A 20,686-nucleotide genomic window follows, 5' to 3' on the forward strand; every position below is an offset into this window, starting at 1 on the left:
GGAAATATCCAAATTAAACTGAAGTTAAAATTCTTAAATACTACCAAGAAAAACATTTTATTTATTCTTATTAATTAACTGCAGGAAACATGTTTTAGACACAATTACATCTAGCAAGTGGGCATAAACATTGTTTGCCTTCCTCATTTTATCTATTTTTTTAAACTTGAGTTTAAAGTGATAAATCACGGCACAGTACTAAAGAATTGCATTTCAAGTGTCTATGGCTTGTACTGAGTATTTTTAGCTCACATCTATAATAAATTATGCACGTGATACATGAAGTGCAAGGCATTATGGCATATATAGAAATGATAAAAACACCTAAAAAGTTGTGCAGTTGTAAGCTGGCTAGAGTGAGTTCAGGTGTGTGCTTATGCAGTGTGTTGGGCCGATGCTTCATCTAGTGCTCACACCAGCAGCCACTGTTGCTAGGATAGCCACCAGCTCACAGCAACCTGAAGTCAAGAAGTAGGTTGGAAAAAGGACAGAGAGACGAGGCCTCAGAGAAATCTGCTGCTGCATACAGAAGAATGTAAACTGAACAAATAATTACCTTTTCTATGTTGGGTTAATGAAGTTAATCGGTGTGGATTCTGTGATGTTTTATTTGCGTTAGTTGGATAAGTATAAAACAATCAACAAACTTCGCCTGACAGTTTTGGCCAGTTTTAATATCCTTCTGTAATTTTCATAAACCCTACCGAAAGCCTTTTAAATGGCTAGCAAACACAACTTGCTAATGTGACCACAAGCTCTCCGTCTCTTTTTGTTTGGCATATTGGTTTTCTTATCAAAACTAACATAATGGTTGCAAGGATTTATTCATTGTGCTGATAATTGCAATTCTCATAGAAAAATCTAGCAATGGCAGGCAGAACACATTATGCTGACAAATGTTGTAAAAACCAACATTAGAAAAAATGGGTTTAATTTCTGCGACATCGTAGCAACATGGCTGCATAGCTTTCCCTGGCTAGCAATGCAGGAGCATTCTGTTGTTTCCACAGCACCCAACAAACATACAAACATCCAGGCAGATTGGTGCCCACCTTTAATTGCCTGACTGTGTCGTGCCCCTCATTTTAGAAGTGCAAAACACAAGTAATTGCCTTAGCAGAAGAAAATTTGACCTAATTTGCTACAGTGGAGTTATTCATATACTTTAATTCTCTAGTAGTGTCTCATTGATGCTCTGTCAATGCCAAGGAATAGGACAAATTAATTAAAAATATTCCCGTGCATCATTGTATGATGCTACCATCCCTGCAGTTCGTTAGCCAATGTTAATTTGGTACTATTACCCTCTCTACTCTTAATAAATATACAAAGCTATACTCACATACTATTTCCATCTTTGCTATTCTGTTGTATCAAATATGACATTCTAACACAAAATGATGGATATGTTTCTGAGGAAGGATCAGAAAGGATGGATATATAAATAATGAAGCACAGGGTGACCAAAGCTGATTGCTCTATTTTAAATCAAAATGAATAAGAAGCTATGTACTTATCTGCCAAAAGGCAGAAGATGGCAGGCCACATGGGCAAATATAGATATCAGTCAGAAGAGGAAACGAGTGAAGTCTTGCCATAGTCAAATTTCTTTAAATCAGTTGTAATGTTTCATCAGCATTTTAAACATTAAACAAAAGTCAACGTTTGAAAAATTGGCTAGTTTGAAACCTGAACGACCTTAAATCATAAACACCTGCAAAAAGTACAAAATCAACTCCAAACACTAGAATGATGAGTGCCCCATGCTGTCATCTTCTAGGTGACGTTATCTAGCAACCCGTGACCACATTCGTAGCTTAGCAACCCATGACCATGTTTGTAGCTATGATACACAAAATACCAGCACCGGTAACAAAAACAAAATGGCGTTGCAGTAAATCCAAAATAAGAAACAATTAACTTTAAAAATGGTGTGACCATTACCAGTCACAAAAATAATCAGATTTTCATAATTATGCATACATTTTCTAGCAGTAGTACAAAAAAAAAAATTCAGAATTCACAAAAACGCTATAAAATCCTAATTGGCAAAAATGTAATGCTACGGAAATGTTAACACTACTGTTAAAGGACAAAGCTGAAGCCAAACATTAGACTGATTAATAATTTAGTCCTGCATGACATGAATCTAGGTTTTAGTGACCTAGAAATGAGCCTGTTAAATTGTATTCATTTTTAAATCTGTATTTCTTATTGCTATAAAATGTTACCAGTATGTTTAGGTCAGAATTGTGGCACCAATATTTGCTTGATATTATTGGCAGCACTTATACTAAAAACCAGATACATGATGATCAGTGTCACTACTGCTATAAAAGACGTTGATCAGGTAATAAGGATGTTCAAGCTTTGGATAAATAATGATCTGCACATTCAAGTAGCTATTTCACTGTTCCCTGTAAATATGGTAATAGTTACCTTATAAACAAACAGCAATGTAACAGTGCAGTTAGAGCTAAGGATGTTAGTCACTGTTAGGATGTTTTGGCTTTGATTTACATGATTTTTAACATTTCTGTCTTTGGAGTTCATGTTTTTTAAAGCTTCTCCTGATATTCAGACCCCTGTCTGTTCCTTGGCCTTGTTCCTTCTTGCTCTTACTATGAGAATCTTCATCTCCCATCTAAATTTCAGACTTTGTCTTTGCAAACACTTTTGACTCATTTTATCCACTGTACTGTATTACATCTGAAACTTACGTACGGTTAAAAGCTGCGCTTCCAGCACACAAAATTTGTGTCACTGATTATATTTTTATATAACTCAAAAGGCAAATAGGGGTTTTGCCCAAGATTGCATTCTGAAATGTAGCCACACACACATAAATTTCTCTGCAAATCATGGTTGGGATCAGACAGGCTCTAGTATACAAACTACCAGGTTAACAGGGTGTAATGCACGCATAACCCAGCCAGTTTCACAAGGCTACCTTAATCCCTTTATCACAGCACAGGCACCAGCAGACACTTCAAACACACTTTCAAGGTTAAAGCTATCACCAACTATAAAGAAAAATGTCAGTGAAATGACCAGCACCGCCACTTCACTTCCAGACGAACTGAATAAACATTACAGTTATTTTGTACCTCTAAACACAAAGTCCTACATTATTGCTTGCAAAGAACCACAGTGCTTTGTCTTACATTAAGAAAAGTTGACATAAAGTGCTCAGGAACTGTAAAAAGATTGTTAAAAAGAGCAAAGCAGCTAGATCAGCCATTGGTTCATCCTTGGTTCTCTAAATTTGACCCTTGTACTCAAAGACTTCTACAAATTATAACTAAATCTGTCATAGATTATTGCACAATTTTAGTGCACCCACAATTTTTGTAAAACATGCGTGTTTTAGGAAAAGATAGGACTGATTTGGAGTTTGGACTTTAGCTTGGCAAAATGACTGTCTTCTCGTCCCTTCAAAGAGTATCTCACCTTTTCCACAAGTATTATTACAAGATTCCGAGAAATTATAACAATTGTTTTCAAGGTGCATAAAATTTGAAATGATTTTTCCAAAATAAACAAAGAAACTTCATGCTAAATAAATATAAAAGGGAGAAGGCATAGTAGATAGAGTGGATAACCACAGTATAAATTAGTACACAATAAAAATATAAACATTCTGAAAATGAACACAAAGAAAAAGATTGTTGCACTACTGGTCTTTAAGGTAAGCTGAATGCAAGGTAAATAATTTCAAGACAGCCAGTTTCACTGATTGCAATACATTCTCTTTCCACAAAAAGTTTTTTTTTTCTAAATAACTCATGCATAAACTGGAATAAACGATGAATCAAGACCCCAAGTCTTTTCACCTTGGTAAACTATTTCCAAGATTATAGATACAGTAAGAAAGCAAGTAGCCAATGTATATGATCCTCACAGGTGGTGCAGTGGTAGTGCTGCTGCTTTGCAGTAAGGAGATTGTGGGTTCGCTTCCCAGGTCCTCCCTGTGTGGAGAGCGCTTTGAGTAGTGAGAAAAGCGCTATATAAATGCAAAGAATTATTATTATTATAATTATTATATAACTGACAGCATTTTTTAATTCAATGCATCTGTCCTAACAGCCATCCCAGCTCACTCCCAATCATAGTGACAATGTCTTTAATACCAGGTTTTCAAAAAAAAATTGAAAATGTTAGATTAGGGCAGTGGAGGTTTTTACAGAAAGTAGGCACTTACAAGAAACCTGAGCAAAAAAACATACATATATATGAGGGACAATTCAATATTGTTAGAACAAACAAAAATAACTCGAAGGGTGATTTTTGTTTTCCCCCCAGTAACCATGACAAAAACTGGATGTTGTATTACAGCATGCTCTCATTTTAGATTGAGTCCAACAAACTGTTGAAACAGCTATCAAAAATGTGAACTTTTCTTTTCCCCACAAGAATCCCACTAACCCCTAAGTTTTAAAAACAACTGATTCTGTGACAAACAAACTGTCAGTGACCACCCGATCTAACTCACTTCTCATTTTTTATTTCTTTCTCGTATTAACTATATAAACATAAAACAAGTCCTATAATGCAAATAAAGTTCACTCTTCCATAGATTCAGATATATTTAGTCCACTTCATTCTCATGATCAGTGCTCAGTAACATCAGACAAACATTGGGCCTCACATTGAGAGAAGTAAGGGTAAATTACAAGGAGGAAGGGGAGAAAAAAAGACCCCCTTCTACCCCTCCGTGTCCATCCAGAATACATTAACACACTAAAAATGTTGGCAAGGCAGAGACATACTCATGAAGTTAACAATGTGAGCAGTGACTCGAGGTCTGGGATCTTCAAATAAACCCTCTGCTGCTGTCATGGGCACCAGGAAATGGAATTAACTGCAATATTAGGTGACCTTCATTTTGTTGTTTTTTGAGACCTGACTGTAGGACCTACGAATGGCTGTTACCAGGGTCCCCCACATGAACAATAAGAGCATTTCCCAACCAATATAGCTGCTGGTTTGCTGCACAAATAAACCCAGAGCTGACAGCACTCTAGCTTGCATTCATTTACCTCGCGGTATCATTTTTCTTCTAGTCGTTCCCATAAAACAAGTGCAGAGTCAAAAACCAGCGCTTTAAAATACAAGTTGAGAGATTAAGAGGCCCTCTGTGTTCCAAAGGAGGCCTTCAATAGCCAAACACCAACTCTCACAAGAGTTGTGGTGCACTGCTCACAGATATACACACAGAAATAATTGACTTTTTAAAAACAATATATCTTATCAAGAAGTATGAAAAGGCCAGGTTTGTTTCCCTAGGGTTCACTACAGCACATATTTAATAGTCCAGATGGAAGGAGAGGTTGCTGAAGTGTGAGAATTATAGGGACTCTAGTTTAATAAGAAATTTAGGAAAAGAGGAAACTGGTTTCATAAAACAAAGTTTTAATTTTTTTAATAAAGAGCTCAAAGCATATTTATTGTAATAATAGGGGATTAACAGCTGGATTAAATAAAAGGAAGTAATCATTTGACCATCTTAAATTTAAGGACATAGTATTTGACTTGTTTTCTTTTCTAAATACTAAAATACTCTTTATAAGTCAGTGACTTTCAATAGCCATGATAAGCTTTCTTTACATGAAGGGTACTAACTTGCCAAAGCTCAACATGGTTGCTGACCACATATGTTTTCTTACTCTCAACAAGATGTATTTCAATAGCACTAACGTATTTAGGTAAAACATATAAAATACTAATGTTTGTGTCAACTTGAGTATTTTTTACTGCTTAAATGTTGTTCAGAAACTTAAAATAAAACCCAGGCAAACATAATAAGATGATCAGACACCACATACACATCAACAGACATCTCTATTCATAGATGGTAACTTTCTGGACATTGTACATACTACACACAAAAACATTACAAGCTCATTGATGTCTTATATGTCTTCCAAAGTTAAATCAAAACCAGAGCTTAATTTGTGTTTTATTTATACATCAAAAGAAAACAGATCGTAAATGATTACATTATTAAAAACACTCAGTAAATCTATTTAAAAATCAAAACATTAATACATTATTATAATGAATAGCTGTTTTTCACAGACAAAAGCATCTATTATGTACACACTACAACATACAGGATTTGACTATTGCTTAAAATGCACAATAGTCCAACTAGGTTAAATATAAATATTATGCAATATTTATGTTCAAGTAATAAAACATTCTGTTGCTACTTAATTTACCTTTTACTCTCAAAAAATCTTAAAGAATTATTTTACACTCTTGCCAGGCTTAATAATAACCTGACACTCAATACTCATTTATATATGATGGACTGAATGGTCTCCTCTTGTGTATAAGACTTATGTTCTTGTACCACACTTACTTAAGACTACAGCTATTCTTTTACTCTTCTAAAAAGTTCAAATTAAGCTTCCATGTATTTCACCAAGTTGAACACGTATTATGCAAGGCTAAAATGCATAATTACTTAACAACAAAAGATGAAAGTCCACTGTACATCATGCTTTACTAAAAATTATTACATATAGTAAGCAACAAATAATTTCACTCTATGCTTCTAATTATTGTAGTATAAAGCATTGTTTGTAGCATTACTACAAAAATAGTAAAAAAAAAATGACAATAGGGACATAACAGTGTCTTTAAGACTTCAAGAAGTCTTAGCATTAGCATTTTGGATCCAAAGCTGGTAAAGACCACAAGGTTTCATGTGAAGAAAAGGGTCAATAAAATTTGAAGCTAGAAGAATTTTCATAATAATGTTCTTTTCCAGAAGGGAAGAAGGTATTAACATAAAGCAATGACTGTCAAAGTGGGAACCAAGCAGAAGCAGAGCATGAGGCTTTGTGTTTCTAAGCAGCGCTCTTCTACTTAACACACAACTCTTAACTAAACAACTCAGAAGGGTGCTGCTCTGCCACAGTTCTGCATGGTTTCTGGCCACATATGTTTTCAACTTTCTTAATACCAATGTTTAAGATGCATGTGGTGACCATATTTAAATAAATAAAAACTGCTTAAAAATGATTTAACTGATGGTAAAATATAATGCAACTGTTTTGTGTTTTGAAAAACAAAAGTACTGAAGAGTAAAACTCCTGCCTGCTTTGTTCTTGTGGTTATTTAGCAGCAGCTCTGTCACATTGGTCTTTACAGAAATGTGCTAGAATTGCACAGATCTGTGTTGTATATTACACCTGGCCCGCTATATATCTTAGTCATAGTTGTGAATAATGTCTTCTGTGTTGAAATGTCCCGATTTCAGTTTCTGTAATTTAACTCTTTGAGGGCTGAATATTTTTTCCAAAAAACTAAGTTTTCTGAAAAGAATACAAAGCAATGATAAGTCAACATAAAACATCTATTGCTATGTGCTGTGGCTGCTGTTGGCGCATGTTTGGGATCTCTGGTGGCAGTGGCTGCATGGGGGCACCTCACTGGTCAGCAGGAATGTATGGTGGGCCAGCTGCCTGGCTGACTTCACAAAGCAGAATTGGTGGTGGTGGCGGTTGCAGTATGACGCAATATGGTTTGAACCTCTTGTCATCATAAGTGGTGGTTCTCCCAGGCAAACGCTGCTGTAGGAACATCAGCTGCACGAAAATGTTCAGTGCCACGATCAGCTGGGAACCGATCAGATGATGCTGGTACCTCACTTTCGTTTTTAACATCCATCTCCAGATCACTTGCATCAAACTCGAAGTCTGACAGGTCAGTGTCCTATTTGACAAAATTATGTAAAACGTCCATGGAGTATTTTGCTTTGCACATTCTCTTTGCTCTCTTGCCAGATGTCGGTGCCATTTTAGAGGTTGTTTGCTCTTTGCTACACATGCACGCATAGGGAATCGAGGTTAAATCAACACAGCTATGTAACTTTCCTTCTAGCAAAGAGAGTTGAACTAAAATGTAATGGTGAGTTTTGTTGCAGTTTACAGCTGATTACTGTCCTCTACTCCTGAATTTTGGCAAAAGTCGACATCAGCCCTGAAAGAGTTAAGCTCAGTATGAACATAGTTCTACTGTCAAAACTGCCTCTTGGAGGTCTGTTCAAGTCAAGTGGGCTTTAGTGTCATACCATCTATACCTTATTATACAGTGGTATGAATTTACTGTATGTTTCCCAAGGCCAATGTGCAATATTTAGATAATAAATATGACAATATAAATATAGAAAGGGGTAGGTAATTTTGCATAAGAAGATGTAGAACAAGGAAGAACATCAACATGATACTGACAAACAGCAATCAGTGGTAACAGGAGATGGAAAATGGATAAGGAATGCAAGACAGGACAGTAATTCAGAACAGTTCTTCAAAATATTACACTTAACCATATAGTTCTTCTTTAATCAAAATTAGTTGAAATATTTCCTAACAGGAAGGATCTTCCAATACAAAAAATGCTTATTGTACTGTATACAGGAACCAATTCTAGTTATTGAAAAGGAAAAAGTAAATAACACTCCTCTCATGTGCAAAAGTGAAAGGAACACACTGTTTATTAGCTCTCTAGCAAAATACTCGCGCTTCGCAGCGGCGAAATACTGCTTTAAAATTTTTATTAAGAAGTAAACCTTTTTAAACTGAGGGAAAATATACCAATAATTATTTGTTAAGGATCTCTTTGTATACCATGTTGTCAGTTCGGCCCTCCGGTTGTAATATGACCAAGCTGTGCTCTGAGCTTACTCTTGAGCATGCAATGTATAGTTGGCCATGTGAAAAGCAATCTTGCCTCAAATCAATGCCAACCTTTTGTAGGGTCTGTCCCTGAGACTTATTAATTGTCATTGCGAAACAGAGCTTTATTGGAAATTGGAGACGTTTGAATTGAAATGGGTTTCATCGATAACTTCGTATCCAGCTTTTGAGAGTTTAAACATTCATAAACATCAAAGTGTCCACTACTCAAATCGTCACCTGTGAATCTAAGATGTTTAAGAGGCATTGGCGGTTGTCCAAAGGTGTAAAATATTTGGCCATTTCGGTACACTTGAAAGCGACAACCGAACAATTCAGCAGCAGCCATCAACTCACATGCAGAACCATATGTGAAGGGCTTAGGCATTTCACTCTTATAGTGCTCCTGTGTAGTATAATTATCTCCTGTACCGTCATCAGTCCACACCTTGAACCTGTCCCAGTCATTCGATACATAAGACACACTGTTCCTCCGGATATCAAGAGTGAACCTGATATGGCCGTGCAATATGTAACACAGAGAATGGAAAAGGTAGTCGCCATCTCCGGGCATGGAAACCGCTCGGTAAGTGACAGTTCTCTGATCGATGGTGATCACCTCGATAGACATGTTAATGGGGGTACGGTCGGAACAATAAAGGAAATGGGTACCTGAACAATGTAAACTAAGTCTAAAATACCTACACAATAACTATAATCGTAATAAACGAACAATAAAACAGTGGAGAAGCCGTGGATTAAATAAAAAGGTTGCATTTATCAGCAGGGAGACGAGAATACCGTGGCGAAGCAAGGAAGGGAATGAAAAGATTGGAGCGACGGACGGCCTTATATAGGCAGGCAGCCAACTACGTGGGAGGCGTGGGGATGGAGGACCCAACGCCGCCTCACACGGCGACCAAGCTGCAGGCTATGGACATATATATGTACGTAAGTAGGATTCAGTTAGCGTTGGGAACCCGCGTACCAAATTTCTTGAAGATGGGCCCATAAGTAACAAAGACCGTTGGAAAGTTCAATATGGTGGCCGACAGTGGCATCATACCACCGAAATAAATACGTACATCGGTTTCAGTTAGCGCAGGGAAGCCACCTACCAAATTTCGTGAAGATGGGGCCATAAATAAGAAAGTTTAACATGACGGACGTTGTCGACCGTTACGCGTAGAATTTCGAAATGAAACCTGCTTAACTTTTGTAAGTAAGCTGTAAGGAATGAGCCTGCCAAATTTCAGCCTTCTACCTACACTGGAAGTTGGAGAATTAGTGATGAGTGAGTCAGTGAGGGCTTTGCCTTTTAATAGTATAGATTCAATGAAATCAAATATAAATAAAGTCTAGATACACTATACTATAAGGAATTAAATTGACCTTGACCTTGCAATTAAATAACACGAAATGTTTGACAAAAGGAAGAGAAACTAAACAGAATAATAAAATACAATTAAAATACAATAGGTGCTACAGTTCATGCTAAGCAATTGTCTAATTGCTCAAGATACAAAATGTCTCTTAAATTAAGTTATTCTTAAAGATACCTTGCAGGATTCTATTGATTGCAACACTATCAGAAAATTATTTGTAGTACACAGGGCAAATAGGATCTTTAAAGATGTGATTAAGCAATTCAAAGACAACGTCTGCATATACCTTTGTAAGAGAAATTGGATTCATCCTAAATGTTTGGTTTGCTATCATCATAAACCTTCATTTCAGGTTAATTTTATCATGAGCACACCTTTGAAAAGACCAACAAACAGAACGACCTGCAAAACACAAGTGACACATACAGAATCTGACGATCTGTTTAAATTTTTTAACTGTAGTCAGAATAGAGTGAGAAATATTACAGCTGATCAACAATCTAGATTCACAATAATCTGAAGAACGTAACTCACTCCACCATTTCCCAGTTTGAAAGCATAGTTGGGACATCTGTCCTTTTTCTTTCTGTCTATTGTGTTTTCTTCATGTTTATACTGAGAAAGTTATCAGAGCATCACTTAATACATTTGTCTCACTTTTAGGTCATTCAAGGGATGATGTGTTGTAGATTTAATTTGAAAATAATAAATTTGGGCAGCACGGTGGTGCGGTGGTAGCACTGCTGCCTCACAGTAAGGAGACCTGGGTTCGCTTCCCAGGTCCTCCCTGCATGGAGTTTGCATGTTCTCCCCGTGTGTGTGTGGGTTTCCTACTGGGTTAGGTGCATTGGCGATCCTAAATTGTCCCTAGTGTATGCTTCATGTGTGGGTGTGCGTGCCCTGCAGTGGGCTAGTGCCCTGCCCGGGATTTGCTCCTGTCATGTGCCCTGTGTTGACTGGGATTGGCTCCAGCAGACCCCCCAAGAGACCCTGTGTTAGGATATAGTGGGTTAGAAAATGACTGACTGACTGACTAATAAATTTGCCATTTTTACCTATCAATCATTGTACAGACATACCCATGATATTTCAAAGTTATAATTACTGCCAAAAGGACCTCTACAATGTACTGAATTAAGGGTATGAGTACTTGCGTTAAGGAGAAGACTCAAGTTTTTGATTTTTAATAAATTTGCAAACCTTTCCGAAATCATGTTTTCACTTTGGCAATATAGGTTATTGAGAGTAGACTGATGGGCAAAAATGAAAGATGTAATCAATTAAAATTTAATCTGCAATACAATAATGTGTAGAGAAAGTGATATTTCCAAAATCACTGTATAGAGCTACATCTCCCTTATTGACAAGAACTTCTTGGCTATTTGCAGGCAACTTAACAGAAAAATTGCTTCACTAATGGATCAATCACATTACCCTGTGCTCCAGAAAAACCTAACCTCACCAAAAAGTTTATTTAATCTTGTGGGAAATTATAGAAAATTATGGTAATGTTTTGTGCTCAATAACCAGAAAAGTTGATCTAGGGCAGTTGTAGAAAAGCATAGATGATAGCATGTCTGACTTCAAGTCAGGAGCAACATGGTTTGAATCACACCCGTATCATTTGTTTTATTTTGGTCTTATTTAAACTTAATTGATACCGGAAATCAAAAATCAATTATTACTATAAAATCATTTCTTATCATGGGAAAATTCTGTCCCACATTGTTCTAAAAAAAAAATCATGATGATAATACTGTTCAGTCATTCTTTTGTATTATAATGTGCATTTATTATACATTATTTCACTGTTTATAAGCATAACCATACCTAATTTTCTTTGAATTTTTCATTGCCGTCTTTTATATTCTCAAAGTTTAACTAACTACATTATGAATGTCTCTATATAAAAAAAAAAAAAAAATCACAGCCATTGTCATCTCTATTTAAAATTCATTTTTGTTGATTAGTTTAGGTGTTTGATTTGATCCTGCACAATTACTTACTTACCTGGATATGTAAAATTATCATTCCAGTTTAGACGTACTTCATAAGTATTCTATTAATGTCTCTATTCCTATATGGAGCATCATGGTAACTGTGGTATGCATTTTACAAGAAAAACAAAATGGATTGCGTAATATCAGCCATTATACTGTAAATGCTAGTTTTCTGTGGAAAAAAAAATCATTGATATCAAACCTGCAACAGGCCTTTTACCTTCTTTGAATCATTAAAAAGGCACTACTTTGTCTATACATTCTGTCTTGCATCCCTTAATCCTATTCTTTTGAAAATACTTAGCTCCACATTTAAATATAAATTTTTCCCAATTCAAAAATGTGCTTAATTTGGGATTACATAAGGCTTATTGATTGAAAAAATGTTGATCTTTAACAGAATAAGCTACATTTGTACACAAAGGCACTCTATATATTTAAACATAGCTACAGCGGGCTCATTCATATTAAGCTTTCATAACACTGAAGACATTCTATTTAATACATTTGGACCAGTCCTAAAGATTCTCACATTATTACAGCAGGCTCTGAGTTAATGATGAAACAAAAAAGGGCCCACCAGTATGGCACTGACCTTAAAAATTCCTGTAAAATTGCAAGAGAATGGATTTAAAAGAAACGTACTTTACTTCATGTTTTGACAAAGGTAAATGAAAATCCAGGTCTCAGTCCATAAGAAACGCTGCAGCAAACTCTGAAGCAAGCGGTCTATTATAGACTGACAACGAAAATTAGGCAGTTCGATCAGTTTTGTTTAGATAAATGTGCACAACGTCATTAAAGTGAAGGCTTGGTTCCTATCAAAGCTGCTAATAGATGTGACTTTGCTCATTAAAAGAAAAAGTTCACCTAAATTTTACATAGATGGCTTACTGAGTTTTTATAAAACATGTATTTAATATTTACAGAAAAATATCTATTCCTTAAATACCATAATTTACATATTTTTAATATTGTTTTTCTAGGTCATTAAAAAGTCAAGGGTTCATATACTTTCAAACACCAATATTAAATATTAAACTCAGTGGTACAGATTAAGCCAAAATCCTCCAAAAATGCCTTTATAAACTTTCCCAAAGACCAGTGAATTCTCCCAAATTAAAATTTTCATTTGTATAATGTACTTGGCACACAATATCCAGCGATTTGAAGTTATTAGCCTACCGCCAAGCACATTTAAAAATTTATGTCTAATTACTCTATGGAAGGAATGATGGATGACTTGGGCAAACACTACCAGTGAAAAGAAGGGAGAAGAAAAAAAGAAAAAAGATTACACAACATTACCACTAAACCCTCTCTCCAGTTTCCTCGAAGTGCAGAAGTGAAAATGACCACCAAAGGAATTGTTTAAACAGCTGCAAACACAAATTTAATTACTTGATTTCGGACTACTTAGGAATGCTTGACAAACTAGAGATGCTTTTGTCTTTCGCCGTCTCCCAGCTTCCTTGAGACTTTCTTTTACTCCGAGAAGCATGGCCTGTCATTTTCAATTTTACCCCACCAGAACGTCCCTTTTTAAAAAGTTGCAGGTGCGATATCTCTTTATGTTGGCAGCCGTATGATGCTGGAAATGAGCCTCTGGACTTCAAAACATACAGATTATCTACCAACCCCAAGGAGATGACAAAAAAAGGAAATGTATCCAAAGGGGCCCCTTTAAAACCAAGCAAAATGTTCTAAAAACTCTAACAAATTAGAGATGTGTATGCTGGGGAGCTGATATGAGCTTGAACTGTAGAAAGTTCAGCCAGAGTCAATAAGGCGCACTTGCAGTGAAATTTAAAAAAAGCATGTTTAAAAATATTAAAAGCACTGAAAAAACTGCTGTTATAAATTTTAATAACTAGTAATGTACCAGTGAAAATATCAGAGACTTAACTTTCAGAGTAACAAAATGTGCAGTCAGATAAAGTGCATTCAGATAAGTCGAGATATCATTCCAAACTGCTGACAGTTTCCTCTTAAATGACTCAATTCAGGTAGGTTTGATATGTTAGAATTTTGCACCATGTTTACAACCCTATGGTTTCCTCTAGCAATTCCTCGTTTTGTTCAACCTCACCCCAAAGTCAAATTCAGTATACAGTAAAGCAAGTAAATATATTCCTTTATTTCTTTTCTGCTACCTTTTGTGACTTTAACAAAAAAATGTCTTTGTCTGTTAAACAAACCAATCCTCCTTTGAAAGTGTCCAACTCAAAATGCCTCAACCCAGCAAAGGAGAAACTCACCACAGGAAGCAGACTTCTTCTCCACAGTTTGGACTCTGTGTGTTTCGTTACGGATTCTGCTGTCAGTTTTATCCACCAGGTGAGCCAGGTCATCAATGATCTCTGTAGAGAAAAAAAAAAAATACACTATATATGTGTAGATATTTAAATAAATATCTCAGTGGCCTGTAATGCAAATATTCTATCCCTTCAAACTGCCAAATATGCGGCTGTAACTCAATTTATCATACAGAACAAAGACATAGTCAGAAAGTTCAGTTATTGCTCGAGCAAACATCAAAATGGACAAGATGCAGGATTTATATGGCTTTGGCCAAAGAATGACTGTTGGTGCTAGTTTGCCAGAAACAGCTGCTCTCCTGAGATTTTCACACACTATAGTTTATAGAGATGGAGCAAGAAATATCTGAGGGAGCAGCAGTTCCCTGTCTGAAAAACAGCTTATTAATGAGAGGGGATAAGAGAACAGCCAGGTTCATTTGAGCACATATAACAAGCCACAAGCATTCATTTTAACCGCTCTTGATAAGAGTGGTGTGCACAATGGGATCACCTAATGCATAATGCTTCAAGCTTAGAAGGTTCCACTGCTATCGGCTTGGTGGAAGACAAGGCGAAAGTAGGCATGTGACTAGCAAAAGTGGACAACTCAATGTTTGAAAAATATTACCCTGCCTGATGAGTCTAAATTTATGGTGTGATATGTGAATGACAGAATTTAATAATAATAATAATACATTTTATTTATTCGTAGACATCTTTCTAAACACTCAAGGACACATTATAAACAAAACTACAAATACAAAATTTAAAATCGGGCAGAGCAATTGTAGTCAAAGAAAAAAAGGAGTCTTAAACAAATAGGTTTTAAGTTTAGATTTGAAAAGTGAGAATGAATCAATGTTTCTAAGCTCAGACAATAATGAATTTGACATAAACATCAGTAGTACTAGGGTGTTGTACCGTGTTAGCCATTATGAATGTAGAGAAAAGCTAAGCAAAATTACACCTTTTATTGGCTAACTAAAAAGATTACAATATGCAAGCTTTTGAGGCAACTCAGGCCCCTTCTTCAGGCAAGATGTAATCAACATAAACATCAGAAGTCTAAAGCTCCATACTGCCTTGTCTTAACAGCACAAGCTGGTGGTGGTTGTGAAATGGAGTGTGGAGAATGTTTTCTTGGCACATATTAGGTTTCTTAATATCATCTAACTTAAGTGGCACAGCTTAGCTAAGCACTACTGCTGACTATGTACATCCCTTTACGAACACAGACTACTCTTTTTCAGATAAATACTTCCAGCAGATTAACGTGCCATGTCAACAAAGTGCACATCTCAGGATGGGAGAGCAAATTTAGTTTTACTCCAGACTCTGCAATCCCCATATCCCAAACCAAAAGAGCCCTTTTGGAATGAGGTGGACCAGGAGTCTGGAGGCTCGTAAGCTAAAAGAGTTGTGTGATGCTATCAAGAAAAACATGGAGCAAAATTTCAAATAAATGCTTTCTGTACCTTTTAATAATCATGAAAGAGGAAGACTTTATTTTGGAGATAAAGAGAGTTCCTATCAGACTCTAGACAGGTGTATCTAATTAAGTGGCCAATAAGGGGATATAATACATTGTTCCAATTTGCTGGCAGTCTAAGCAGACAGCAATTCCCGCCAGGCTAGTAATTTTGTCGGTGCTAACAGTCCAGTGCACTAGTAAAATTTTCCAATCTAACAAATTTCCAGACAAAAAATCTGGAAGGACCACCATGGTATTATTAGTAAAGGATCTTTATGGTTTTCTTTTAACAGGGTAGAGGGTAAAACAGAAGTGCAGGACAGAGTCTGAGGCTTGCAGTTTGCTTCTATTGGTGCTGCGAAGTGCTCTCAGACCTTTTTTTTTTTTTTTTTTCATTCTGTTGTAGTGCATAAAGCACAAGTAATCAAACAGATGCATTTCTCTTCTGTTTGCAAGATCCAAAATACTTCCTGTTCCTTATTTCTCGTCTGCTGGATTAGATGCATTGTACTTCCAGATTAAGTATTCATTGGTTATCGTTTCTTATGCACATACAGCCCACCCCTACGACTAAAAAAAGAAAAAAATCAATCCTGGTTTGACTCTGTTTGAGTGAGTTGCTGGGTATTCCACATTAACTGAGTGAACTTCGCAGGAGCATGCTGCCAACCACCTCTGACTCCGTAAAATTAAGTAAGTGAAGGCTATAACCTAAAATCGCAGGAAACATCACCTAATGTGACATGGTCTTTAGTTAACCTAACACATACAGTATATGCTTGAAATCTGGAAGGAAAACCAGATTTCCCAGAGGAAAAAAAAATCTGCTTCCTACTAATTATCCATCCATTCATTATTCAACCCGCTATATCCTAATACAGGGTCATGGGGGGTCTGCTGGAGCCAATCCCAGCCAGCACAGGGCGCAAGGCAGGAACAAATCCCCGGGCAGGGCGCCAGCCCACCACAGGGTAACAGGAAAAACATTTTATAAAATAAGAAAAACTACACAAGAGAGCTTCTCAAAGTCCTCTGTTTGGAACTTTCACTAGTGTTCAAATATCTAGTTTAGAAAGATTTGGCAGGTCTTAAGTTGGTTCAAGATACAGACCTTCATATGCTTATCACGATCAGTTAATGAATTAGACCCAATAGGTTTGGTAGATACTTCTATCATTTGTAACTCCAAAAAACCTACAATGAACAGATTTAAATGAAATATGCTTACAGATAAAAGATAATCAAATAAAAACATTTTAATTTTAAACCACCCACAACAGTATAGGCGAATCTTTTTATTTTCAACATGTCACACACTAGTACCAAGGGCACAAGTACAGCCAAAATACATAGCCAAGTATGTGAAAGGAAACATGAGATTCCTCATAGACTGCAAAAACTGCAAAGAAATACTTTATCAGGGAGCACCAACGGAAGGCAAGTTCACTTTTCATTAGCTTTCTTTCAAAGATCTGGCAAAATAAAGTATTACAAGAATACAGGAGTTGTAACATCACAAGACCATTACAAACGTCACCCGAATGTGGTCCCTACTGAGTGGAACCTAATCCATATTCCTACATGCCAGAGTAATGAGGAATCTAACAAAAGTAACTTCCCATCACTGCACATATGTATATTTTTGCTTCAACAGATGTGTCAATAGGTATACAGGATAACACACAATAATAAATTGTTCGGCTGTTCACAAGAAACTAACTAAAGGAGAAAGCTGTTAAATTGCTCATATTCATTTGCTCAAGTCTGAGTTCACAGTATTTGAAGAATTTGAAACTAAAGATAACTCTCTTCCTGCCGCTCTTAATCACTGCAGGTTCATTGGTATGTCTCACTGCCTGCCACCTCCTATCTCAAAAATGCCAGATCACCAGCAAGGGGCTTTACAATGCCTACTGCCGTGAGAGTGAAGCTGTCAGTAATGACACTGGCAGAGGTATTTGGATGCTTAACTGAAGACATTGTTTCTTAAGATGCTTTGTGGAGACTGCGATCTGTGCAGATAAGTGTGTTCTTCCCCACTTGTGCATATTTCTGTTGCCAGTCATCATGATGGCAGTATTGCCAAGGTTTTATGTTGATTTAGAAGGTGAGTATTAAATGTGAAACTGTGGCATTTATAAACTGTATCTAAGCTGGTCAAAAGCATAGACACATAAGATTTACTTTGCCATTATTATGCATTATTTCTGCAACCTTACCTAATTTACATCATCCATTAAAAATACAAAATAAATTGTATTCACTTTTTTTAGTTTAACTTAAGCCCTGATGTGGAATCAACATGACATTATTCACTCATTAAAAGAGCTAATTTGCAGGCTGAAATAAGATTTGCTGAACAACTGCAAGTAACAGTGAATATGATTGTGTATGCATTGTTAATATATTTGAAATTAACAAGCATCGTCAATTTATTTACATTTACAGTTAAGTCATAAACAAGTCCAGATGTGCAGCCCTGTACTTCTAGGAACTAAGACTCACCATTGACAGGAGCGTAATGTTCTAGATGCATTCCCTTCAGATAAACTCCTCAAAAACAAACTGACTGCCAGACCTCTGTCTATTATAGTGAATAAAGATTCCCATGATAATTTGCTGGATCATGAAAAGGTTGTTTCCTCCCTCAGTCCAAAGACATGCAGGTTAGGTGCATTGGCAAACTGAAATTAATAATAATAATTCATTACATTTATATAGTGCTTTTCTCAGTACTCAAAGCACTATCCACACAGGGAGGAACCGGGAAGCGAACCCACAATCTTCCACAATCTCCTTACTGCAAAGCAGCAGCACTACCACTGCGCCACCTGTGAGGACAAATTGTCCCTAGTGTGTGCTTGTGTGCCCTGCGGTGGGCTGGCGCCCTGCCCGAGGTTTGTTTCCTGCCTTGCACCCTATGTTGGCTGGGATTGGTTCCAGCAGACCCCCGGGACCATGTAGTTAGGATATAGCGGGTTGGATAATGGATGGATGGATGAAAAGGTTGACTGTTTTGATACATATGGATTCTTCCCCCACAATGCAGAAATATTTCCCAATGCCATTATGAAATGTGACTGTGTCACATACAACAGCATTAAATTACATGCTTTTTTTTTTTGTCGTCAAACTGCGGACACCACTGTGTTTTCTACTTGATTCAAAAAAGCAGAAGACTTACCCTGAGGCAGATATTGAAATTGGCCTTGTACTGGAATGATGTTGAACTAAATGACTGTGTATTTGTGACATTTTTTTCATTAAATCAAAACGGAGCAGGCTGGGAACTTGAAAGTGAACAAGTTTAATTTTATATCAGAAACAAGTCGGTCAAATATTTGCTTTTGTGGAGCATTTGATGTAGAATGTATGAAAACAAAAATCACAAATCTGTAACTCCATATATTTCCTTGCTTCTAAAATAAATGAAATATCAATTAATAATAATAAAAAAAAAAAAACAATGCATGTAAATTGAGTTTTTTTTCCCCCGATGTGTAAGCCTACAAAAATACAATGACTGACCAGGCAGATTTAGCTTTGAGAAAACTTTTTATTTTACCTTTTTGCATGTTCTCTCTTTCTCTCTATTTAAATAAAAGTTAAACATTCATATTTTGACACCTTGAAAAATTAAACTATGCTTTAAATTGCCCATTCATTACCACTATTAACATGCTTATTCTAGCTTAGAGCTTTAGGGCTCAGAGTCATGTTTGGTGAACCAAAACTAAAACTGGGGAAAAAAAAAGGACAATTTACATTTACCAATCAACCGGACATGTAACTATGTAAGAGGTCACCAAGAGATTAGGAGGATTAACTGTCCTGAAATGCAAGTGCTACATAGGTGCTTCTATGTATTACAATTTAAACTATACAGTAAATATGTTAATAGTGGCACAGTGGTAAATGTTGCAGTCTCACAGCTCCAGGAAGCCGAGTATGAAGTCCTCCCCTATCATTATCTGAGTGGAGTTTGCATATTCTTCTCATATCTGCACGTTTTTTCCTCCAAAATCTCAAAAGCATGTGAATTAGGTTCATATGCGCTGCAGAACTGGCTGGGTGTGTGAGACTGCACCTAGCAATGAACTGGATTGGATTAAGCAGGTATGATAAAAAGCAGATGAAAGAATGGACAAATATGAGAGATGTAATATGTATGATACACTACATATTAAAAATATGTCTGATCATATTTCTTAATTATGCTTAAGTACTAAAAGCATATAGAGTAAATATTCTAAATTTAAAATGATATTTATTGGGATACATAATAAAATCAGTATTTTAACATTTTCTCTTAGATACATTTTTATTAATCTAAGATATGGAAGAAGATGATCCGTTGTGGCAACCCCTAACGGGAGCAGCCAAACGAATACATTTTTATTAATCTAAAATACTTGATAATTTATCACATTTCTGCATCTTTGAGCGTCATATTAATATGAAGTTTAGTGTGAAATATTATCATTTGTGTATACGATCCTTCACACAATTCTAAATTGGCCTAGTTTTGAAATGTGTCCCTGCAATTAAAGGCTGCCCTGTACAGAGTCGGTCCTTGCCTTGCACTTGATGATGTCAGGATGGATTCCAGGCCCAGCAAACCTAAATCTGGCTGAATGGTTAGGAGCATGCACTGATACAGCACATTGCTGCACCCACCAGATGACGAATCAACTCTGGATCCCAGATTGGGACCCACGTGTAGCCATGCAATGGGTGACACCTCAGCAACACACAAATTCAGATGGAATGGAACCAGTGTGAGGTTTTTTTAGACAGACAGACTTTATTAATCCCAAGGGGAAATTCACAAGTCTGACACCAACTC

General features: G+C 36.4%; 1 protein-coding gene across 1 annotated transcript in view; it reads right to left on the bottom strand.

Annotated features, from left to right (window-relative positions):
• Positions 1-20,686, bottom strand: part of stx8 (syntaxin 8) — a 164,454-nt gene that overhangs the window by 48,620 nt on the left and 95,148 nt on the right. The window contains exon 7 of the mRNA XM_028818637.2: positions 14,328-14,429. Within this exon, the coding sequence (XP_028674470.1) occupies positions 14,328-14,429 (102 nt within the window). The remainder of the gene's footprint in view (positions 1-14,327; positions 14,430-20,686) is intronic.

This window comes from Erpetoichthys calabaricus, chromosome 14 (assembly GCF_900747795.2).
Source record: "Erpetoichthys calabaricus chromosome 14, fErpCal1.3, whole genome shotgun sequence".
NCBI classification, from domain to species: domain Eukaryota; kingdom Metazoa; phylum Chordata; class Cladistia; order Polypteriformes; family Polypteridae; genus Erpetoichthys; species Erpetoichthys calabaricus.